The 24,867-nt window shown below is 33.4% G+C and overlaps 4 protein-coding genes across 9 annotated transcripts; all 4 read left to right on the top strand.

Moving 5' to 3' along the window:
- The first annotated feature begins 483 nt into the window (after positions 1-483).
- Positions 484-22,009, top strand: LOC106712988 (zinc finger protein 93). Of its 6 annotated transcripts, none has more exons than XM_014505724.2 (6): positions 484-736; positions 1,275-1,416; positions 2,139-2,228; positions 2,765-2,869; positions 20,971-21,830; positions 21,935-22,009. In XM_014505724.2, the coding sequence occupies exons 1-6, from the start codon at positions 599-601 to the stop codon at positions 21,947-21,949; spliced, it is 1,350 nt and encodes a 449-aa protein (XP_014361210.1). In that variant the 5' UTR covers positions 484-598; the 3' UTR covers positions 21,950-22,009. The 6 variants fall into 6 exon arrangements, with proteins under 6 accessions (XP_014361210.1, XP_014361202.2, XP_014361183.2 ...); XM_014505716.2 differs by lacking the exons at positions 20,971-21,830; positions 21,935-22,009 and adding exons at positions 10,112-10,900; positions 11,779-12,926; XM_014505697.2 differs by lacking the exons at positions 20,971-21,830; positions 21,935-22,009 and adding an exon at positions 19,253-20,963.
- On the top strand, positions 16,256-16,985 carry LOC123722609 (zinc finger protein 93-like). The gene has a single exon (XM_045684924.1). The coding sequence runs from the start codon at positions 16,322-16,324 to the stop codon at positions 16,943-16,945; it is 624 nt and encodes a 207-aa protein (XP_045540880.1). The 5' UTR covers positions 16,256-16,321; the 3' UTR covers positions 16,946-16,985.
- On the top strand, positions 19,610-24,434 carry LOC123722607 (zinc finger and BTB domain-containing protein 41-like). The gene is made up of 2 exons (XM_045684919.1): positions 19,610-19,685; positions 23,442-24,434. Exon 2 carries the CDS (start codon positions 23,477-23,479, stop codon positions 24,353-24,355), a length of 879 nt encoding a protein of 292 aa, XP_045540875.1. The 5' UTR covers positions 19,610-19,685; positions 23,442-23,476; the 3' UTR covers positions 24,356-24,434.
- LOC106712938 (zinc finger protein 423) lies at positions 21,979-23,046 on the top strand. The gene is made up of 2 exons (XM_014505624.2): positions 21,979-22,093; positions 22,391-23,046. The coding sequence occupies exons 1-2, from the start codon at positions 22,066-22,068 to the stop codon at positions 23,044-23,046; spliced, it is 684 nt and encodes a 227-aa protein (XP_014361110.2). The 5' UTR covers positions 21,979-22,065.
- Positions 24,435-24,867: the final 433 nt, after the last annotated feature.

Genomic DNA, 24,867 nt, shown 5'->3' with positions numbered 1-24,867 from the left:
TACTTAAAAACTTTAATCGAACAAGCTTATTATAAGTCATTTTTTACACCACAAAAGAATTACAAAGAATATTTCTAAAATAGCTATTTATATAAAATAATTATAAATGACAAAAAATATTAAAACACGAAATAAAACACTTCGATTGCCTTAGCATAAAATCCATTTCTTACCAACAACGACTAATAAGAAAGTTAAAAAAACTGTACTACACACAAAATTAACACACTTTGTAAGTAACTTTGATGTTTCAAATTCTTCCTTTTAAATATAAAAATAAATACATAGTTAAAAAATCTTAGAGTTAGAAATATTTCCTTACAATATACTTAAAATAACTCTAGCATTTTTAATTGACATGATTGATTTTTTTAATTATTTATAATATCATTAAAAATGTTTTAAATAAAATTATGAGAATGAAATAATTCCAATAACAAAAACACACTGTTTCTGAACGGCATTTTATCTATAATAGAAAATGGCGGAATATCATGGTACGGCGTCGATTGAGTTTCTGTAAATTTAGTATAATATTTTAGTGTATGTGCTAATGGATTTACAATAGTAGAAATAAGGGAATAGTGTAATTTATAAAATGGAGACTAAAGCCATAGACGGCATGTGCCGGTGTTGTGCTTCGTCGGGTATTTTCAAAGACATGTATGCGACATATAACTGGATGGGAGAAGACGAGATTTATGCAAATATGCTACAATATTGTTTTGATATAACAGTAAGTATTATGTAAAGATTATGATGCTATCACAAGTTAGTCCTTTATTATATTTTTTAGTAAATTAATGATTAATTTGATATTTAATCTAAAAAGTTTTTTTGTTTTTCTCAGTCCATGTATGGTCAATTATTATATTAGGAAACTATTAAGTAATGAAATATTTTAAATGCATTAATTATGTTCTATTTAGGTAAATCATAAGAGGCGAAAATTATTTGTTTTCTTTTACAATTCACCATGACAAATTTTTAAATCATTTTAGACCTGTTAAAATGTAAATGTACTGAGATTTAGATAATTGTATATATCTTAAGAAAACCTAAACTGGAATTTTGGCTAGCTATATCATATAAGAATTCATACTTTTTTCATCTTATTCATAAGGTACTGTAATTCAGTTTTGTTACTGAAAAACTAGTGTATTTCGCATATATGTATGTTTTATGTATATATATTTCATTGTGACCACCGGTTTTAATTTTTTAATAAACATTTTTTTTATGATTGTTACTATTTTATTATTCTTTCCATGCAGCTATCAACAGCACAAGACCAAAACAATGGTGGTATCTGTGAGGTGTGCATTACACAATTACGGAATGCTGCAAACTTTAAGAAGCAAGTTCAACAGACAGAGATACAGTTCAAAAAGTTACAGGAAGAAAAAGAATTCAGTCGTAAGTCTTGGAATTTTTATATTGACTTAGTGACCACTTGTCTAAGCTAGCGATGTTCCAAGTGAACCTCCTAGTCTTATAGTAGTCCCTGATACATTTATGAGGGCAATAATATATTTTTTATATCAAAATGTGGCAAAAGAGCAAACAGTCATCTGGATTTGCCGAAATAGTGAGGCAACTGTTGTCCATAGACATCCATAAATGCAGATGCATTGTCTAACTTGAATCAGTGAAGAAGGGGATACACAAAAATAATATATTTCCACTCTTTCGCCAAATCCACTTCCCTATCCTATCCTTTTCTAATAAGAAAAGGTGGGGAAGAAAAAGAGGGCTAAAATTTCTTCCACTTTATGCTGGTCTGTTGTGTAGTCAAGGTATTTCACTGAGTGAGGCCCATTAGTGCACCCAACAATTTTTTTTTGTGGGGTCTACCACTGTTTTGAATATAATAATGTTGAAGGTGTTTAAAAAAACACAATTCAGAATTTTATACAACAAAATGAAGAAAAAAAATGTGTTGAACCTCATTATTTAAAAATTACTCTTTAAAAAAATTGTAGTCCAATTGGGTAGGCGGAGATTACATACTTCAAATTGGAGTGGACTTCTAGGTCTCGCTTCCACATTCTTACATCTGATAGTACTATACCAACAGTATTTAAATCTTTTATTTAAAGTTTTTTCATCAATTTTAATAGTTTTATTATCTGTTGCAGCTAAACCTGTGAAAATAGAAATATCAGAAATGACAGAATTATTGGATGATGTGATTAATTCTGATAATGAAATGTCCGATTCCGATACAGGTTCGTATTTCTTGTTATTGTGTAATTTAAATATGTTACTCATAAAGTAAAACAAACTTCTTCTTATAGTTATGACAGTTCTGTTACAAAATGGACAAGGATATGATGAGACAGTGGCACTACAATAAGGATTTTACCAGACTATTGCAGCTTCTGACTTAGTTTCACTTATGACCACCAGATCTTTGTCTGCTTATAAAGTGTACTTCTTTAACGATGGTATAATATTTGCTTTTTTGCGAGAATTCAAGGGATTGTGTTATTTTTTTGCTTATAGAGATTTCTTTCCTTATACAAATTTTGTAGTGTGTTGATATTTGTAAACTTTAAATTTCTACTGTTGATAATTCCTTGTAGATTTATCTGATTATTAGCTGTCGCCCGCGACTCTGTCCGTGCGGAATTAAAAAAACTTAGCATATTTTCACCAAATTTTACCGAGATCCATTGAGTAGTTTTGGATATACCTTCTAACTGTCATCCATAGATTAGGATATTTGTCTATTTTATAAAACCACGTCATTTGTCTTTTACAGAATTTACTGTTAATATAAAACAAGAAAATCCGGAGCCAAAAGCGAAGAAGAGAGCGAAAGCAACAAGTTCTAGAGCTGATGATACTGGAGAACCATCGAATAAACGTAAGTGAATAGTTTGATATGTTGATGACAGTGGCCATGTTCTTATGCACAGATAAATTTTACCCTACTTAGATTTTTTGGAATTAAAAATATACTTGTAAAAATATATTGCGAATTTGCTTGTAATTAAAAAAATAGGCCATTGTTGAATAAGTTATTCAGTTTTAAAAGCTCAGTTTTCTGCAATATCATGACTTGTACTTGTTTTCCGCGAGGTCTTCAGACCAACTCTCTGAGGAATCAAAATAATCTCTTTAATTTGTTAATTACTAGCTGTTGCTTGTGACTCTGTCAATGCGGAGTTAAAAAATGATTAGTAGCCTATGTGTTCTTCTAGCCTATGCTCTACATCTATACCAAATTTCATCAAAATCCATTGAGCAGTTTTGGAGATACCTACTAACAAACTTCCATCCATCCATCCAAACGTTCGTTGTTGTTTTAACAAGCTTTTATTTAATTCCATCTGTCCCAATGTTTGTCATGAATTTTTGCAATCCACATCCCGGTTACTAATTGCAATATTATGACATGTTGCTGATCTGATGATGAAGCTGGAAGTCGGCTATAGGAACTTTGAGTTTAAAAGACATAACCTTATCAAGTTTAGACTCTTTTTGAATCGTCCTGACGATCTTTGTTTATATTTTTAGCCGACTTCATTAATTCTATTAAATAACAAGAATGTTATAAAAAAGTTTGTTCTTTTTTAATTTATTTAAATTACTTGAATAAACTTGAAACTTTTTAGAAATAAGCATAATTTTAATAGGAATTTCATTAGTCTTGATTGAATTTTAAATAGAGTTTTTTTTTCAAAGATTTAACATTTCGTAAAGTCTGACATATTTTGTTTTTTAATATATGTCGCCTGGGAACATGGTCACTGGATCACTTTGAAAGTTATTAGGAAAGACACCATTAAGGCAGTGCCTCAGCCATCTTACAGTCTAACCATCTTAAAAGACAGCTAGTGTTTTTTTTTTAAATTTAAATGCAAAAAATTACGTTGAAAAACTTGCTATGACTTGTCTTTTTTACAAATTTATAGTCAAATTAACCTAATTACCTAAAGCATTGTCTGAATTGTGACATGAAATGCAATATTGTAATGTATGTAAAAAATGTTTTAACATCAGATGAACCAAAACATAATTAAAAATGGTGTCTTTCCTAATATCTTTTGTGTAATTTTTCTTATTTTTTTATGATATATGTGACAAATATTGCAAAATTATAAGTTGATTGCAAAATAGGAAATTGAGTAATTTTTTTCGCGCTAGAAATTATTTTTGACAGTGATATAATTTTGCAATTCTGTCTTTAATGTTTTTTTATTAAGCTTAGGTCTCAAAAGGGATTTTTTTTTTATAAATTGTTAGAATCTCGTCATTATTTATAATTTCTATAAATGAGTATGCTACGCCATTTCGTTTCTCGATTAGACGGATAAAATGAACATTTCATTGTTGATGATTTTTTTTCTATATCTTGAACCAAAATATGTGAATTATGTATTTCTCTTTTACAAACAAATATTTAACACAATAAATAACAAATACACCAGATTCCTCAAAAGTTAACGTACGTCCACTGAATAAAGTAATGGTCCAAAGTGATACCCTTTAAATTATGTCGGTGAAAGTGGTACACCTTAAAATTATGTCGGTTCTTAGTAACATGTAACATTAAAAGTGTGCAAATATTATTATGAGAGATATGAAGTGATTTAAATATCAAGAATTTTATTTGGATTTTATGAGTTTTATTCGTTTTGTGTGGGTAAGTAGTATGGTTCACTTAGTCAAACGCTCTTGTGAAGTCGATGTCATTTTCTTTTTTAAATTTACTATTTAATTAAAATTCATTTGCTATTTGCAATAATAAAAAATAGTTTGATTCACTTTTATATAATTTTTTTTGATTACAAAGGAAGTACAATTTTTGTCAGTGCTAAAATACGTTTTGCAGGTTATGGACTAGTTTAGTTACGGTTTTTGAATTCGACATTTTAAGGATATACTTTTAAAATCACGGCTTAACTCACGTGTCACAATCCTATCCCGATTAATTTACGGCACCTACTAGGTTTTTTTTTATATCATAAAGTGGCAAACGAGTGATCGGCCACTTGAGTTCGCCGAAATAACAAAGCGACCGCTGCCCATAGACATCTGCAATTTCAGATGCGTTGCCTATATCTAATCGACTGAGGAGGGGACGCACTGAAAGAGAATATTTTCCCTTCCTATGCATTCCCTTCTCCGTCAAATTCACTTCTTACCGAACCTTACCATCAAGTTGTCGACACTTGACGATACCTATTAGTTTGTCACATTCGAAAACCCTGCATAAAAAGAAATAATCTCGATACATAACGGCCATTACTCTTTTATATTTATATCGGAAGTGCTATTTTAGGATAATTGAGATAAAATTATTTTATCTCTATTTTTTACTAGATTTTTTTTAGCTGTAAAATATGCCTTGTATCATATGTTGACAATACGCTTTGTTTTGGAATATGGAATACGAAGGGGTGTGTTGTTTATAAGAACTAGAACGTGTATTAATTTGATATTTCTGCATAAGATGTTTGCTTTTGAACTTATTTAACAACATTGTTTAATTAAACAATTGTTTTAACCCTTTGACCGCTGCTGATTTATATTAACCTCAAAGTGGTGATATGTTTCACCATATATAAGTATCACAACAATACTGTCGGTATAAGTACTTCATTATTTATTGGTGAAGATCGCATTTCTGAAGCTTACACATTATAATGTTTCAATAACCATGTATTGTCAAAAATCCGCACCAGCCTCTAGAGCAGGGATCCCCAAACTATTTTGTCAAGTGACCCCCTTTTTCGAAAATGAACCGTTACCTTATACTCATACCCCTATATGGCCAAACTTTTAAGATCAATTATTGTTATTATTATTATTTTTAATTCTGACTTATGTCAATAGAAGAAGACAGAGTGAGAATTAGCAATGCTTTAAGTTCAATATCGATCACTTTGGGAACCCCTGCTTTATAGTTACGGTATTAAAGGGTTGAAGTATGTTTAAACTAAAACACTGTCTTAGCTTTTTTTATAGGACTTTGATACGATCTTGGATTCAAATCCTGCCATAGTCAAATGTGATGTGAAACATCCTAGCTAAAGTTACATAAATTTCAAATTACTATCTATAATATGCTAATATTTCACTTGATTAATACTTTATTTCGTTAGCACAAATAATGTATCTTACGATAATGATTGTTCTCCTAGTTTAATTAACTACAGTGGAAGAAACAAATACGTAACTTTGGTAACAAAAGCGCTCTCTGTCGTCGGAAAATGAAAAAGAAGTACGAATAGATATGAAATAAGAAGAGAATAGATGGAGATAATTGAGATATGCTCGTTTCTTGTTATAGGAACGGACATCGAGCCGCCAAAGCGCAGAAAGAGGAGAAAGAAATCAACAGAGAGCGCAACACCGGAGCGCATTGAACATAGAGTTAATTTGACAGCAATACTCCAGCATTCCAACGCAAGTCCATTCCGTGATAAGACAATGAGGGGCTTCTCTTGTCTATATTGCGCGAACTACTTCCAGCATATAGATGATTTACGTAACCACACAGCGCAGCAAACGGAAAAAGATAAAATTAACACAATGATTGATTATAAACTCAGTTATAATCCGATTAAATTAGATATAACAGATCTCTGTTGTACTATTTGTAGTACAAATATGAGAGATCTTAACGAATTGAAGGAACATTTGGTTAATGTGCATAATAAAGTTATTTATAGGAACATTAAAGATATAATTCTACCTTTCCGTTTGGATAACGGACAGAATTTCACATGCGTTGTATGTTCTGTCGTACATATATCTTTTAAAAACCTCTATCATCATATGAGTAGTCATTACAGAAATTATTGTTGTAAAAAATGTGGCGCTGGATATATAACAATAGCTGCATTAAGAAAACACGGGAAAACACATTATCAAGGCAATTTTCCTTGTGATTTTTGTGATAAAACTTATACATCTTTAACGAAGAAACGTAATCATGAAAAAGGTGTCCATACAGGTGGCTGGTTGAGGAATAAATGTCCACATTGTCCTGAAATATTCGTCAGTTATTATGATAGAAGTGAACATCTCGTTAAAGTACATAATGAAACACCAGTAGTATACCCTTGTAATGCTTGTAATAGAACATATAAGAAGAAATTTGAACTAAATCGTCATATTAAACATCATCATTTACAACAGAAGAATTATCTCTGTGACAAATGTAATGCTAAGTTCTTTTCTAAGCGTGGTTTAGTTGATCATATGTTAAGACATACTGGTGCTGAATTATGCGCATGCGACGTTTGCGGCAGATCATTCTCTAGGGCTCGTACATTGAGAGAACATATGCGGACTCATGATGATGATAAGAAGTTTCAATGTGAAGTTTGTAAGAAGACGTTTATGCAGAAGTGTAGTTTGAAGAGTCATTTACGTTTACATCAAGACGATTTGGATATTTTCAAAGAGTTTGATGATGTAAAACATCTTATTGATAATAGGGAATTGACATTGAAACAGATTGCGGCTGAGAATAAGAAGAAAATGGAAACGCAGAAGATTATAGAGCAGTTGTCATAGTTATGGATCTCCTTAGTTTAGTGTGAGAATTTCTTAATGTGCATGTCACAGTTTTATTTTGAATTTCGATAGTAAATAATCGGTCTAGACATTTTACTTAACATCAACAAGGTTTCTTGCGTTTGATATAAACGTTAAATTGTTTGGTTCTCAATTTATTGTTAGATTATAATATGTCTAGGTTTTTTAAAAAGTGACTTAATTTTTTGTGCTATTCATTTACAAAGATTTACGTCATTTTTTGTTCTTTTGATTCCGGTTTATGTCTAAATTAACCTTAAGGGTTTAATTTATCAGCCATAGAGTATACAAGTATGTTATTGCAATTCTTTATTTTATAAAGTAACTAACTGTCGCCTGTGACTCTGTCCGTGCGGAATTAAAAAAAACATAATTACTAGCCTATGTGTTATTACTATGTTCTACATCTATGCCATTCAGTTAGATCTATGCAGCCGTTTTGCAGATACCTTCTAAACATCCGTCCATACATACATCCGAACATTCGCATTTATAATATTAGAAAGACAGATAATTAATCCGGAGCACAAAAGTGAGAAAAAAGTCCTCCTCAGGCTTTTTGTTGAGGTAAAAATTTCTAGTATTGTCATTTAAAATACAAAAAGAAATTTAAAAATTAACTTTAAATTAGACGTCAAACTTTTATGAAAAACTCCTTATCTATATATAACTAGCTTTTACCCGCGACTCCGTCCGCGCGGAATAAAATATAGAAAACGGGGTAAAAATTATCCTATGTCCTTTTCCTGGTTCTAAGCTACCTCCCCACCAATTTTCAGTCAAATCGATTCAGCCGTTCTTGAGTTATAAATAGTGTAACTAACACGACTTTCTTTTATATATATAGATTAATAATATTGATGTCTCTGTATATTATAATGAAAAAAAAATTGCGTGAAAAACGAAAAATCGTTTTTTCTTTTTAATTTTTGTCTGTTTGTAAATTCGCATTTGTTACGGGTAATCTCCGAAACGGGTGGACCGATTTTGATTGGTCTTTACTGGAAGGTAACTGATGTATACAGGAGTGACATAGGCTATTTTATTTTTATTTTGTGCCGACAAAGTCGCGGAAAACCTCTTGTATGTTATCTATGGTAATTGAATGTCTAAATCCAGTTTTACAACATCCCAGTCAGTGTTAGGTGTTTTAAGTTCTGTGAGATAGAGATAGCAACAGTTGTCTCTGTCTATTTCCTTTGTAGGAGTTATAAAAGGATACCTGTTAGTTTAAAATAATTTTAAGTTCATTATTGCAATGAAATCTTTGATACTTTAAAACAAAACATTCTGGACAATTAGACAAAGTTGTAGTCAAAATATAACTAGATGGCGCTGTTTCATATTAGAAACGTAACTGTCAAGATTTGTTTGAAATCAATATTGGGTTATCTCACGATTGGAATAAGATAAACGAGGAAAGAGATAAAAAAAACTCTTACGTCACTTAACCATAATAGATAAGAGAAAGATCATCAGCTCACTATACATCCCTACTGAGGGGTTCGGAGCCTACCCTAAGTTAGGTGTGACTAGGCCATAGTCAACTATGCTGGTCCAGTGCTTGTTGACTTCACACATATCTTTGAATATACGTGCAGTTTCCATCATCCTTTACCTTAAGAACGTCGGATAAATGTACATATGTAAATCGAAAATCGAAAAACACATTGGTATATGGCGCGATTCGAACCCAGGACCTGTAGAATAAAAGTCAAGTGCTTAACCCCTGATCTACCGACGTTCTCAAGAGAGAGAAAGATAGTTATTAAATGGTACTGAATTGTCTTGTGTTTTATGAACCGGGGATACAAAGTTATTTGAAATAAATTACCGTGATATAGATTTTACTAAAATATCTGGCTCGGTTAGTAACGCTGTAGTCGAGGTTAGTTCTGTCAGATGTAAAACCTGACAAGACTAGCTATAGAACGAGAAGGATCTTGTGACAATTTATAATTATATTTTACTTTGACTTGCGCTCACCGGGTCAGATAACTTTGTCGATGTATAAATCAATAGATCAGTGTTGTATTTTGTCCTGACAGAATTTGATACAATGTACATATGAAATCCAAATGTATTATAAATTTTTATTGCTGATTTTTCTTTTATTTTTAACAACCTTTTTTTTGGAAGAAGTATCCTATTAATATTTTGCTACTTGGATTTAATTGAGTTGAATCTTGAAAAAGAGCCCGATCACTAACTTCGTGTCAAGTGATTTGAAATACTTATTACTTATTATTAATTATTAGTACATATGTTCTTCCAGACTGTTCTACAACTATGCCAAATTTCAGCGATATCTATGCAGCCGTTCTGGAGATACCTTCTAACAAACATTCATACATCCAAACATTCGCATTTATAATATTAGTAAGATATATAGATCTTTAAAACGTTTTTTATACAGGGATTTGACGTATTTGGCGTTTTTTTTTTTTATTTGAACAAGGTTAAATTCGGTATAGTGCACGTGATTAAATTGTGTTGGTATTTATAGATGAGCTTAATAATACGACGGCCTGTCAAAACGTTGATTTTTCTTTTATAGGCCGCAATGCAGAGAGAAAGGCCCGAAGACGGGTAGATGAAGTCAACACGAAAATTAAAACTACCCATCGCGAAAAACATTTGCCGGAAATGCAAAAGCAATGGCACAATTTAACCACCTTACTAAAATATTCAAATGCTACACCTTTTAAAGATAGGAATGATGCTGGATACATCTGTGCGTATTGCTTCAAGACTTATCCAGACCCAGATGTTTTGAGGAATCATACGCAATACGAACATGTTAAAGAAAAACCAACCTACAAAGCAGGAACAGGAATGAGCAGTTTTGTCGCATTCCTAGATGTAGTTAATCTAAAATGTACGATCTGTGATCAAGCAATGGATAATTTAAAGTCACTTATAGATCATCTAGTCAAAGTTCACGATACGAAGTATTATGTTGGCCTAACTGATTATTTCCAACCCTTCAAGTTGACAAACGATCAGCAGATGAAATGCTGCCTTTGTAATGAAGTGTATCACAATATGAAATTGTTGATGCAGCATATGAATGTACATTACAGAAATTTTATATGTACGATATGTGGTGCTGGATTTGTAAATAGTTTTAGACTGAACAGACATGAAACTACGCATGCTAAAAAGAAATCTAGCTTCCCGTGTAGACAGTGCGGTCAAGTGTTTGCCGCGGAGTCAAAGAAAAAAGCACACGTTAATACAGAACATAAAGGTATAGCTGGGGATAGTGTTTGTCAGATTTGTAAGGCAAGATTTAAGAATTACTATCAGAAGACCAGACACATGATGCAGATTCATAATGTTGAAGGTATTAAATGTGAAGTTTGTGATAAGAGGTTTAACCTAAAATCTAATTTAATGCTTCATATGAGAAGTGTACATTTAAAGGAGCGACCATACGAGTGTTCGGAGTGTAACATGGGTTTCTTTATAAAGCGTCATATGATTGGTCATTATTTAGCAACTCATACGAATGAGCGAAAATTTAAATGTGACGTTTGTGGGAAAGCTTACGCGACGCAGAATAGTAAGAGAAAGCATATGAAGAAAAATCACGGGATATCAAAGAATAATATGATAACGAACTTGTCTAAATGAGTGAATTGAAATTATCGATTAGTGGAAATAGGCATTTAGTATTTGTATTAAAATTATGTTTTATAGTATTATAAGTGTGATATTTAATGCGATACGAATTTTATTTGATACCTTTTAAAATTAAAGACGAAATTATTTTTGTAGTTTTTCCGTCGGAAATAACTAATTTTGTCCGCATTTTGCGGTTATTATATATTATAACATTGGTTAAAATGCTTATATCATATTGAACTAGAAATTAATATGGTTTTGCCTGCAAATTGGGCATTACAAATATTTTTCTCGAAATGTCTTGTAAGTGCTTAAATAAGTTATTATTATTATCTTTCTGCTACACTATAAAAAAATATTTATATAATTTTAGCATTCAGTTACTGAGTCAAAGCTTTGGTTTGGCGTAGACATAAAAAATACTTTTTAAATAATAAAAATAATTTATTTACCAAAAAATGACTACTGTTTCTCATAGCATTGACAATTCTGCGTTGAAGTTTATTTTCATTATAATTTATAAGCAATAACATCAAATTGATTCAACTGCAAACTATGAAGAAATCAAAGTCAATAACGTGTAATTTTCTCTTGTAGGAATACATCGTACCATGAGAAAGATCGGAACACAATCAACCGTATTACTTAATAAAAGCAGGGGTCGCGAATTAATGAAACACAGAAATAATATCAGAGAGATTTTAAAATCCTCGAATGCAACCCCGATACGATGTCACGCAGGCATCGGCTATGCATGTGCCTTCTGTGACAAACAATATCCAGACCCTAAAGATCTCAAGAAGCATACATTGGAAGAACATGACTCGAAAACAAAGCGGAAGTTTATGGAGGGGAAACAGATGTTCTCTTATCTCGTGAAGCTCGATATAACCTCCTTGAAATGTAACCTCTGTGATAGCAACATTCCCACACTAGAACAACTCATAGACCATTTGATTAATTTACATAATAGAAAATTTTATATTGATATCAATAATCATATATTACCATTCAAATTTGATAGTGATCTGTTACTCAAATGCGTCTATTGTGTGAGTGTTTTCAATAAATTTAAGGCTCTACTGGAGCATATGAACATTCACTATAGGAATTACGTCTGCGATGAATGTGATGCTGGATTCGTTAACAAAAATATATTATTAAATCATGCAGAAGGACACAAAAAGGGTATATTCAAATGTGATTTCTGTGATAAAGTATTCGATACACATCGTAAGAAGAAGTCGCACGAGAAATCTGTGCACATACATTTAAATATGTTGAATAGATGTGGATATTGTAATCAGAGATTTAACACTTACAGTAGGAAATTGGAGCATTTGATTAAAGTCCACGGCGTGCAATCGCCATTGTTAAAATGTAAAGCTTGTGACAAACAATTCGAAACACAAAAGTCTCTAACAGTTCATGTAAAACGTGACCATTTATTGGAAAGGAGACACGAATGCAAGATTTGCGATATGAAATTCTTCGTGACACATCAATTGCAGCAGCATATGATTAAGCATACGGACTTAGCTAGTTTTGTATGCGAAGTGTGCCACAAGGCGTATAAACGTAGAAAGACTTTGAAAGAACATCTTCGTATACATGCGGATGATAGACGGTTTAAGTGCGAACATTGTGGCCAAGCGTTTGTACAGAAATGCAGCTGGCGAGGTCATATGCGTGCGAAACATGGGGAAGCTGTTTAGTATTTATAACACTATAAATTAAGAAGTATTTATCCTGATAAAGTCTTAAGATATGGACCTTTGTTTTCAATTTAATCGTACATTTATATGTTTGATCGTATAGGTAAAACAGAGCACGAACTAGACACGTGAAAGGTAATTACACATTTGAAGTTAATGCTAGTTTCTTAAATCATTTTTATAATATAAAGTGATACAATGATGCATGAGTTCTACCAACATTTGCGCAGGTACAATCGCGTTCATTAACTAAGCGATAATTACGTCGAGCCGTTCAGCCTACCGAATTTTTTTCTCATAGGCCATATCGATTGTATGGATTCGATCAGCCCAATAGGTTTTTTTTCCAGTCTAAGGAAAACCACCCAGCCATAATCGTTTGAATAACTTATACGCCCTGAAATGTTAACTGTGTAAACCATCGCGTGCGAAGTAGAAGAAAAAAGAGTACGTTATATTTATAATTTTTGATAATTTCTGTTTTTTTAATAGATGTTTCTATAAATTTATCAGCTTATTTTCGCGCTGTTATTATCTCCGAATTTATATTAATGAAAAAGTGTTAAGTTTCTAAAAATATACAATTAAAACAGTTTAAAACTAATGCTGTGTGTTTTACTTTAATTAGACTTAAAATTCAACTTTCATAGTTTGTTAACAACGGTGTCACCGACTCGCAAGGCGAGTTCACTTACACACATGTTCTCAGTTTCATATGCAATAAATCGTCGTGGCATGGAATGTTTCAACCAAAACCCAAAAGTACTTAAGTCTAGTGAAATTTTACCAATTCCGGGAAAAGGAACAGAAAAAGAACGCGTGAAGCGTATTTCTTCATGAATTCAAAGGATGAAAAGATTTGATGCTTTCAAAATTCATTAAAACCTCCTTTTGTTTGTAGGTACACGTATCAAACTGAAACATGACAGACTAAGCGATGAGGACATTAAGGAACCAAACGTAAGCGTTAATAATAAATCTGTACCTAAGAAAGGGATAGAACTATCCAAACATAGAAAGAACGTGCGCGAAATTCTAGTCAATTCGAACGCTACACCGATACGATGTTATGGCGGCGTTGGGTACGCCTGTAGCTTTTGTACAGATGAATATCCAGATCCTGCCGATCTTAAAAAGCACACAATAACCTCACATAAAAATATATCAAAATTTATGAATGGTAAAGATCTATACAGATTTCTTGTTAAATTGGACATAACAAATTTAAAATGTAAAGTTTGCGATGGTACTATTGATGATCTAGAACAATTAATTGATCACCTTCGTAGTAAACATAATAAGTTAATACACAATGATATGAAACATCAAATATTACCATTTAAATTTGAAAGCGAGACGTTACGCTGTTTTATTTGTTCCAATAAATTTCACAAATTCAAAACACTACTAGAACATATGAATGTGCACTACAGGAATTATATTTGTGAAGTTTGCGACGCTGGCTTTGTCACCAAAGGTATTATGATCAAGCATTCAGAGTGTCACAAATTCGGCTCGTTCAAGTGCGATTATTGTACCAAAGTGTTTAATACATTCCGAAAGAAAAAGTCCCACGAGAAATGCGTCCACACGCATTCAAACATGCTTAACAAATGCGGATACTGCAATGAGAAATTTAATGATTATCGAAAGAAGCAGAAGCATTTGAAAGATGAGCACGGTGTGCCAACACGAGAATTAAAATGCGAAGCGTGTGAAAAATGTTTTGCTAGTCAGAAGCATTTAAGTGTGCATATTAAAAGAGTACATTTAATAGAACGGACGCACCAATGTACGGATTGTGATATGACATTCTTTTCTTCATTCGAAATGAAAAGGCACATGCTGAAGCATACTGGGGCAAAGGATTTTCAGTGTTCAGTGTGCCATAAATGGTACGGTAGGAGACGAACATTGCAGGAACATATGCGTATTCATGCGGATGATAGACGATTTAAATGTGAATATTGTGGACAGGCGTTCGTACAAAAGTGTAGTTGGCGGGGACATATGCGAGCGAAGCATGGTGATACAGTTTGACTTCTGATGTAGAACAAGCTAAATGTCAATTATTATTCGATTCAAATAAGAATGAACTTGATCTGTAAAAAAAGGTAGAAGAGTAGAGGTTTAACAAAATTTAATCAAAATTATTTTTGAACTCGGAAATTCAGATTTTAAATAAACATTGTTTTTAAAATGTCTGTTTAATTGACCTATTTTTTAATTTGAGAGCTACGTTGCCACTATGCCACGCGCCGTGTTGATGTACATTCATCTTTGAGTCTATACAGTTAACTATTTCTTAATTAATTTAAGCGTTAAACTTTCAACCAAAACATTCATTTTACCCCGTTTTTTTTCTTAAAGAATGGGAGAGGTAACTGTTTGATTTTGTGCGAATATTTGACAGAACTAACGTTAATAACAAAGATTCTCAGCAGACCAAATAAGTTTGTTAAACTATACACAATTACTTTTAGTTGTATCAAGCTATGTATACCTATAAATAAAAATCAACATTTATCCTCTATGTATTATGTAGTAAACAGATTTGATGATGATGAAACGTTGCTATAGTGTTCCGTAGCGCGAAATGCAGCTTACCCAAAAAAAAAAAATTATAACTATAAATATTTAAAAAGTAAGTTTACTGATTATTTTTTTTATCAATGTGACGGAAGCCGGATTCTATTAGTTAAAAAAAACCTTACATGTTTCTGTAAGTCTGGTTTTTCTTTGTATCTACGTGGGTACGCATTATTTTTCGTTTATTCTCACAAATATAACATATTTGTTGTGGTCCAGTCGTTCCATCGTTTAGAATACCATCCATAGCTCCAGATGTGGTTCACTAATACGTATTTCTCTTTGTAGGTGTGACAGGATTGGCCAAAGTAGACAGGCGGTTAGTACAGAATACGAATTCTGCAAAACCTATGCTATTGAAGTTTACAACCAGGATTACTCCTGCTTCTTCGGTTTCTGGTAACAACTTACTGACCGAGTCTAAGAAAAATCAGCACAATCTCAGCTTAATCTTGCTCAATTCCAACGCAAATCCGATCAGATGTAAAGACAGCCAGGGATACGGTTGTGCGTTTTGTACAAAGCAGTTCCCGCAACCGACCACGTTAAAAAAGCACTTCCTCGAAGAACACAATAGCGATAGATTCATCAAATTCATGTCCAGTAAAGTCTTTGAAAACGTCGTCAAACTGGACATAACGTATTTAAGCTGTGCGCTTTGTGATACCGAATTTTTACAATTAAACGATTTCATTAAACATTTAAAAGCTACCCACAAAAAGGAAGTTTACGAAGATGTTAAAAGTGAAATTCTACCCTTCAGGTTCGATACGCCAGAACTGAGATGCGCGATCTGTTCTACCGAGTATACCTCATTCAAGATCCTCCAAACGCACATGAACCAACACTTCGGTAACTATACTTGCAAAATCTGCGCCGGGGGCTTCGTCACCGAACGTTTGCTGCAAAGTCACATTAAACGTCACGGGAATGGCGAATACAAGTGTACTCAGTGCGACAAGCCTTTCCCGACACTAAACAAAAGACAGGAACACGTCCAAAGAGTCCATCTCGGCTTAAACAAGAGAAATAAGTGCAATCACTGCGATGAAAGATTCGTGGATTACTGGCAGAAGGTTAAACATATGGTCAAGATGCACGGGGAGCCGCCGGTGGTCCTTAAGTGCCAAGCGTGTGAGCGGACATTTAACAACCAGAGGGTACTGTCGAGGCACCACAAGAAGGACCATCTGTTGGAAAGACGTTATCCCTGTTCAGAATGTGATATGAAATTCTTCACTAGAAGTGCTTTGATAAAGCACATGGCGAAGCACACTGGACTCAGGCAGTACACTTGCGACATTTGTCACAAGTCGTATGGCAGGAAGAATACACTGCGAGAACATATGAGGATCCATGCTGACGATAGACGCTATAAGTGTGAAAACTGTGGACAAGGATTTGTGCAGAAGTGCAGTTGGCGGGGCCACATGAGGTCCAAACATGGAGAAAATGTTTAACAAATTATTGTTAATTAGTTCTAGAATAAAGTCTATTTATACCACACATTGAGTTTTGTGTTACGTTCGGTAGTGTTCGGTCTAATTAACAAATAAAACAAGTTCGTTTAAAATCCTTTCAATTGCAAGCTTTTAGTCCACGCAAGTCCACATTTTAGTACGAGCAACTTTTTAGCAATATTTCTACGCATACTACAAATATTGAACTTCTTGGATTTTTTATTTTCAAGCTAGATGCATGTACTTTCTCTATGATACTTGGCTTGGACCAGACGGTAAAGAACAAACCTCCTATGTCGTAACCACGTTCCGTTCACTAAATAAATTAGTTCTGTTTATATCAGAGCCCGAAATTACTTTCTTGCCAAACTATTATTTTATTCGCCCCACAATAATAATTAACGGATAAAAACGAAAAATTATAGGCACTTTGTGAAGATTAATAGTCAACGAATGATTAAGATAAACCAGAAGAACTTAAGTAATGAAGTAGGAAACACATAAAAGAAAATAAATGATGAATAAAAACAACAAGCAAAGTTGAGCAATAAGAAAATGATGCACTTTTTTGTTTGTAGGTGTGGCAGGATTGGTCAAAATAGAGAAGACTGGACAAAATGAGGATTCTACTAAACCTGTGGAATCGAAGGTTACAACTAGGACAACTCGTGCTCCAGTTCGTAGAAACCGTGCATTGACCGATGCTAAGAAAAATAAGCATAATCTGAGCATCATCCTGCGCAATTCCAACGCAAATCCGATTAGATTAAAGGATGACAATGGATATGGATGTATGTTCTGTAGTAAGAAATTCCCGCAACCGCCCTCGTTAAAGAAACACTTCCTCGAAGAACACAACAACGATAAACTCAACAAATTAATATGCAGCAACTTCAACGACATCGTTATAAAATTAGATATCACATATTTGTGCTGTGTGCTCTGTGATAAAGAATTTTTGCAACTGAACGATTTTACACAACATTTAAAGACTACCCACAAAAAAAGCTTATACGTAGGTTTTAAAAGTGAAATAATACCCTTTAGATTTGACACACCGGAATTGAGGTGCGCGATCTGTTCAGCTGAGTTTTTTACGTTCAAGATTCTCCAAACGCACATGAACAAGCATTTCTGTAACTATTCTTGCGAGATCTGCGGCGAGGGCTTCGTATCTAAACATTTACTGCATGGTCACGTCAAACGTCACGGAGACGGCAAATACAAGTGCACGCAGTGCGAGAAAACTTTCTCAACCATAAATAAAAGAAAGGAACATCTCCAAAGAGTGCATCTCGGTTTAAATAAGAGAAATAAATGCAATCACTGCGATGAAAGATTCGGAAGTTTCTCGTTGAAAACTAAACATATGTTGGAGATACACGGAGTGTCGCCAGCGGTTCTTAAGTGCCAGGCGTGCGAGCGGACGTTTAACAACCAAACGGCACTGACAAGGCACCACAAGAAGGACCATCTGTTGGAAAGGCGGCATGCCTGTTCAGAATGCGACATGAAGTTCTTCACCAGTTTCGATTTGGTTATGCACATGCCGAAGCATACTAAAGTTAGGCAGAATACTTGCGACATCTGTCACAAGTCGTACGGCAGGAAGACTACTTTGCGGGAACATTTGAGGATCCACGCCAATGATAGACGCTTTAAGTGTGAATACTGCGGACAAGCATTTGTGCAGAAGTGCAGCTGGCGGAGCCACATGAGGTCCAAACATGGAGAAAATGTTTAGCAATATACTATTTTTAAGTTGTAGATTAAACCTATACAAAGAATTGAGTTTTGTGTTTGATCTAAGCAAAGGAAAGCGTACTATAAAATGAAGCCTTGATATTAAGCGAAATTAAAAAAAAAAAAAACCTCCATTGAAACCCCCACTTGTCTACAAATATGCCGCGAACGCAAAAACCGCGGTAAAAAGGCGAAAAAGGCATTTTGATGTTAGGATCTAAAATTTCGACATAAATAAATTTACGTTAGTTAATGGTCAGATGGCTTTTGTAATGAAAAATACATTTCAAACAGTTATAAATTGTAGGAGGCTATTTAAATTCATTTAAACCACGTTTTGCAATAAAGTACATTTTTTATTTGATTAAATTACTTCCTAACTACTAAAACATAAAAAATGGCGTACTAAAAATTTCTACGTCTATTTTCGATAAAGTATCAATATTTTATTCATTCACAGCGGAATAATATCTAGTAGGAAACTCATCGGTAGAAAAACAAATGATGCGTAACAACAGAGAGCTAAATTGGGCAATAAAAAATGATGAAATTTTTTGTTTATAGGTGTGGCAGAATTGCTCAAAGTAGAAAAAAAGATTGATCCAAACGGAGATAGAATAAAAACGGTAACATCGAATTTTACCAAAACAACTCTTCCTACAGTTTGTGGAAACCGTGTACTTTCCGATGCCAAGAAAAATAAGCATAATCTGAGCAACATCCTGCACAATTCCAACGCAAATCCGATCAGATGTAAAGACGATACTGGATACTGCTGTGTCTTTTGTAGCGAGAGGTTCCCGCAACCGACTTCATTAAAGAAACACTTCCTCGAAAAACATAAAAACGAGAAACTTGACAAATTAATGTGCAGCAGTTTCAGGGAAATCGTCATGAAATTAGACATCACCTGCTTATGCTGTGCGCTGTGTGATTGCGAATTTCTGCAGTTGGACGATTTTATGCAACATTTAATGTCTACCCACCAAAAAAATATGTATGTAGATATTAAAAGTGAAATCATACCTTTTAGATTTGACACACCGGAATTAAGATGCGCCATTTGTTCAGCAGAGTTTTTTACGTTCAAGATTCTCCAAACGCACATGAACAAACATTTCTGTAACTATTCTTGCGAGATCTGCAGCGAGGGCTTTGTCGCCAAACATTTACGGCAACGTCACATCAGAGTGTCTCATGGGAACGGCCAAAACAAGTGTGCTCAGTGCGATAAAACTTTCCCTAGCCTAACTAAAAGAAAGGAACACGTTCGAAAGGTGCATCTCGGCTTAAACAAAAGAAATAAGTGCAATCATTGTGATGAAAGATTCGTGGATTACTGGCAGAAGGTTAAACATATGGTTAAGGTGCATGGTGAACCACCGGTGGTTCTTAAGTGCCAAGCGTGCGAGCGAACGTTCCTCAACCGGAGGGTACTGTCAAGCCACTACAAGAAGGACCATCTGTTGGAAAGACGATATTCCTGTTCAGAATGCGACATGAAATTCTTCAAAAAACTCGAATTGTCACAGCATATGACGAAGCATAGTAAACTCAAGCCTTATACTTGCGATATCTGTCACAAGTCGTATGGTTGGAAGAAAACGCTACGAGAACATATGAGGATCCATGCCAACGATAGACGCTTTAAGCGTGAATACTGTGGACAAGGATTTGTGCAGAAGTGCAGCTGGCGGAGCCACATGAGATCCAAACATGAAGAAATTGTTTGAAGTTTTATATGCTGCAGAGAAAATTATAGCACAATTTAAGTTTTTATTTTGTTGAAAAGGAAGACTCAACTGTGTTAAGAAGTATATTTTAAAATATGTTTTCTATATTTTTTTACTCACCCCGTGAAAGTAAGCTAGTGAAAACAAGTTCTCTTTAAAATATACTCGAAGAAGTTTAAATGTATCTTATGTATGAACCTTACATTACGTTTCAGCTATCACAAAATAGTTTAGCACAAGTTTTAGGTTCCCTCCAATCAACAATCTATGTGTGGCGCAGTGCAGTTATTGAGCTTTTTGACAATTTTCCTATTTTCCCATTAAACGTTTTTGATTTGATTGGTCGTATATAAATTCTAAAACAATTGACTCTTAAAATGCAAATTTGTTACCATTTGGTAAAAATTACGGGACAAACAATCTTTAAATCAATATGATTCAGATAAACCAAAGGAAAATAAAATACCAGATATTGGTAGACGTAGAAGAACAAAAAAGTGCAAAGAATGTACTGGTAATAAGAAAGTGATTCATTTTTTTTGTTTGTAGGTGAGCAACATAAGAAAATAAGCAAAGCAAAAAAGAAAAGTGAAACAGTGAAATCGTGTATAACAAAACCAATAAGAGAATTCAAAAAACACCAGGAGAATTTACGATCTATCTTGAAATATTCAAATGCTAGTATGATACGAGGGAAGAATTCCGATGGTTACAGTTGTAACTTCTGTCCGAAGAGATTTCCTCAACCTAGAAAACTTAAATCTCATTTCCTCGAAGACCACAATGATGTACTGAATATAAAGTTACCAAAATTAACCGATTGCTTACTCAAAGTAGATATAACGGGTTTAAAATGTCACTTATGCGATAGAATATTTGTTAAATTAGATCAATTTACTACTCATCTATCCGATCATGGTATAACAATATACACGGATGTTAAAAATGAAATAATACCATTCAAATTCGATACGGAGTTATTGAAATGCGCTCTTTGTGATGCTAACTTTACAACGTTTAAAATATTACAAGAACACATGCATGTACACTTCAGCAACTACTTTTGCGATGTATGTAGTGCTGGTTTTATAACCAAACGACGTTTGATCGGACACAAACGTCGCCATGGAATCGGTAGCTTCAAATGTGGGTACTGCGAGAAAATATTCATATGCGATTCGAAACGACGCGACCACGAACAGAGGATTCATTTAGGGTTAAACAAGAGGAACAAATGTAAATTCTGCGATGATAAATTTGCCGACTACTGGACGAAAGTCGATCATATGGTGAAGAAACATAATCAACCTCGAATGGTTTTAAAATGCCAAGCTTGCGAAAGAACTTTCGAGAACAAGAGAACATTAACAAGACATATAAAGAAGGATCATCTGATGGAAAGAAAACATGTTTGTAGTGTTTGTGATATGCGATTCTATCTAAAACATCGTTTGAAAGACCATATGTTGGTACACACTGGTGAAAAGAAATTTCAATGCCACGTTTGTTCCAGATGGTATTCTACTAACAAGTCTGTGAGACAGCATTTAAGATCACATGCGAATGAAAGACGATATGTTTGTAATGTTTGCGGACAAGCTTTTGTACAGCAGTGTACTTTGAAGGACCATGTAAAAGTTCAACATGGGGTCTAACTATGTTTTGAATCTAGGTAAAGATATATTTTAATATCTTTAATGCATAAAATTTCAGTTAAGGTATTTTTAATGGTATATATTTTTTAAATGTACCTAGCATTGTTATGACAATTTTCTTCCTTTATTTACCCTAGGCATTAAAGTTTAAAGACTGTTACAATTTTTAATGAATGAATAATGAAATAGCATTCGTACATTTGTACAGACATAAATTATTGCCGTATTTCGTAAGCTATTATCGTATTTTTAGTATTCCTAAGTCCTAGAAAAATATATGAAATTAATCATAAGTCATATATTTTTAATTACAGATACAACATCAGAAGATGGTTTGGAAGATACAACAGAAATAACTCTAAGCAAGAAGAATTTCACAACATTCATTACCATCAAACCTCCTAGAAAAACGAAAAGAAAAATAAAGAAAACGAGTAAAAAAGCTACCGAATTGGAATTTCATTTTGATAATATCAAATCTATTTTACGTTATTCCAACGCTACTCCATTTAGAGGTCGTATAGGATCAAAATACGCTTGTGGGTACTGCACAAATAAATATCCAACACCGGCAGAATTAAAAGATCACACTTTGGTCCTTCATGAGTCGGATAAACCTGATTGTTTACGTATACTATCTCTTTCAAAATACATAGTATATCTTGATATCACCAATTTAGAATGTAGACTTTGTAATATATCTATAAATAAATTTAAAGACCTTTTATATCATTTGAAAATAGATCATGAAGAAATAATACATATGGATATAAAAAATCATATAATACCGTTTAATTTTGGTAATAATTTGCAATGTGTGATTTGCTCAAACACTTTTATGGTATTCGAAGATTTGTTAGAACATATATGTACGCATTATAAGAATTATTCATGTGATTTATGTGAGGATATGTGGTTTGTAAATAGAAGTCTATTGTTAGATCATAAAAAAGCTGTACATTTTATGTGAATTGTGTTTTTAATATCAATAAATTTAATCAGTCGATTGTTTTTTTATTGAGGCAAATCTGAGCGATGTTTGAGTAATATACTGTTCGTAAGAAACGGGATTCTTACCACGATTAGGCTGTTTGTGCTCCCGATATTTCGGCACAGTTGCATGCGTCATGATCAAGGGTTGACTGGTGTTGTGCGGTAGTGTGAAAAATTTGTGTGAAAGCTCAAAAACAGCCTAATCGTGGTAAGAATCCCGTTTCTTACTAACAGTATATTAGTAAAAACCACGAAATTTTGATGATGTTTGAGTAGTCTGAAAAGACTACAAATGGTTTAGAAGGTATTTGATTTGGCTCATTGGGATAAGACTATTTGTGTGTTTTAAAATAACAATGGATGTACTTCCAGGTGGACGCACACCGGGGTTAAGAAATAAAAAGAAAATGGCGTACATCGAAATATCAACCGAACCTCAAAAAGATCGGAATTCCAAAAAAGGGGAATCCCCAATTATCTTATTTAAGAAGAAAAACGAATTGGATCTACATTTAGATAATTTGAAAATAATATTATCTAATTCAAATGCGACTGTTATACGCTGTAGAGGCAGTATGGGTTATTTGTGCTGTTTTTGTGAACAGCAGTATTCAGATCCTGGTGATTTAAAACAGCACAATCTGCATCACGAAGACATTTTCGAATCAAACTATATAAAGAATCAAGCGATGCCTACATTTTTAATTAAATTAGATATAACAGATCTTTGTTGCAATATTTGCAGCAAGCGAATAATCGAACTCGACGACTTACTTCACCATTTGAAAGATGAACACGAAATTCAGTATAATATGGGTTTAAACAGTCATATTGTACCGTTTAGATTTGGCAGTGATAAACTTAGATGTGTCGTGTGTAAACATATTTTTAACAACTTCAAAGTACTTTTAGAGCATATGAATTTACATTTCAGGAATTATATTTGCGAAATTTGTGACTCTGGTTTCGTGAACAAACGTATATCACAAATGCACGGTTATAGACATAAAATTGGGGTATTTAATTGTTCTTATTGTGGTAAAGAGTTTAATAATAAAATAAAACAGAGAGCCCACGAAAGAGCGGTACATATTTGTTTGAATAAACGTAGCAGATGTGGTTATTGTGGTGATAGATTTTCTGATTACACTAAGAAACATGAACACGAAGTTCGAGAGCACGGCGCTAAGCCAGTGGTAGTTACTTGCTACGCTTGTGAGAAGATATTCGACAATCAACGCTCTCTCTCTGTACATATAAAGACATTCCATTTAATGGAGCGTTAGTTTAACGGCCAATAACAATCGAAGGGTCTAATAGTCAATAGCTTCGAGTTATTAGTAACTAGCTTTTACCCGCGACTGCGTCCGCGCGGAATAAAAAAATAGAAAACGGGGTAAAAGTTATCCTATGTCCGTTTCCTGGTTCTAAGCTACCTGCCCACCAATTTTCAGTCAAATCGATTCAGCCGTTCTTGAGTTATAAATAGTGTAACTAACACGACTTTCTTTTATATATATAGATGAGTACAGAAAATATTTGTAAATGATTTAACAGATATCTAAGATTTTAAAGAAAAAATTGCCTTGAAATCTTTTATTTGTGTCCCTAAACCTATTGAAAATAATTTGTAGGATGTTCTGCACAAGGCAGGAGTATTCTTGTGATTAATATAAGCGCCATCTAGTAATAAATACTAGAAACCATGTTAGTATCGGAGATTAATGCTTTTAACGAAATAATAATAATTATAACATTTTGAATGTTTTTTATTATTTGAACAACTAATACTTAAATT

Source organism: Papilio machaon, chromosome 28, assembly GCF_912999745.1.
Source record: "Papilio machaon chromosome 28, ilPapMach1.1, whole genome shotgun sequence".
In the NCBI taxonomy this organism is placed as follows: Eukaryota; Metazoa; Arthropoda; class Insecta; order Lepidoptera; family Papilionidae; genus Papilio; species Papilio machaon.
The sequence above is the reverse complement of the archived record's forward strand: the minus strand, read 5'-3'. Positions and strand labels throughout refer to the sequence as shown.

What these genes read in the sequence shown, in the direction of transcription:
- LOC106712988 (XM_014505716.2), top strand. Translation starts at nt 599, where the DNA reads ATGGAGACTAAAGCCATAGACGGCATGTGCCGGTGTTGTGCTTCGTCG. An exon ending in GGAAGAAAAAGAATTCAGTC is followed by an intron (nt 1,417 to 2,138) that starts GTAAGTCTTGGA and finishes TATCTGTTGCAG; the next exon opens with CTAAACCTGTGAAAATAGAA. An exon ending in TGGAGAACCATCGAATAAAC is followed by an intron (nt 2,870 to 10,111) that starts GTAAGTGAATAG and finishes TTTCTTTTATAG; the next exon opens with GCCGCAATGCAGAGAGAAAG.
- LOC123722609 (XM_045684924.1), top strand. Translation starts at nt 16,322, where the DNA reads ATGAACCAACACTTCGGTAACTATACTTGCAAAATCTGCGCCGGGGGC.
- LOC106712938 (XM_014505624.2), top strand. Translation starts at nt 22,066, where the DNA reads ATGGGGTCTAACTATGTTTTGAATCTAG. An exon ending in TAACTATGTTTTGAATCTAG is followed by an intron (nt 22,094 to 22,390) that starts GTAAAGATATAT and finishes TTTTAATTACAG; the next exon opens with ATACAACATCAGAAGATGGT.
- LOC123722607 (XM_045684919.1), top strand. Translation starts at nt 23,477, where the DNA reads ATGGCGTACATCGAAATATCAACCGAACCTCAAAAAGATCGGAATTCC.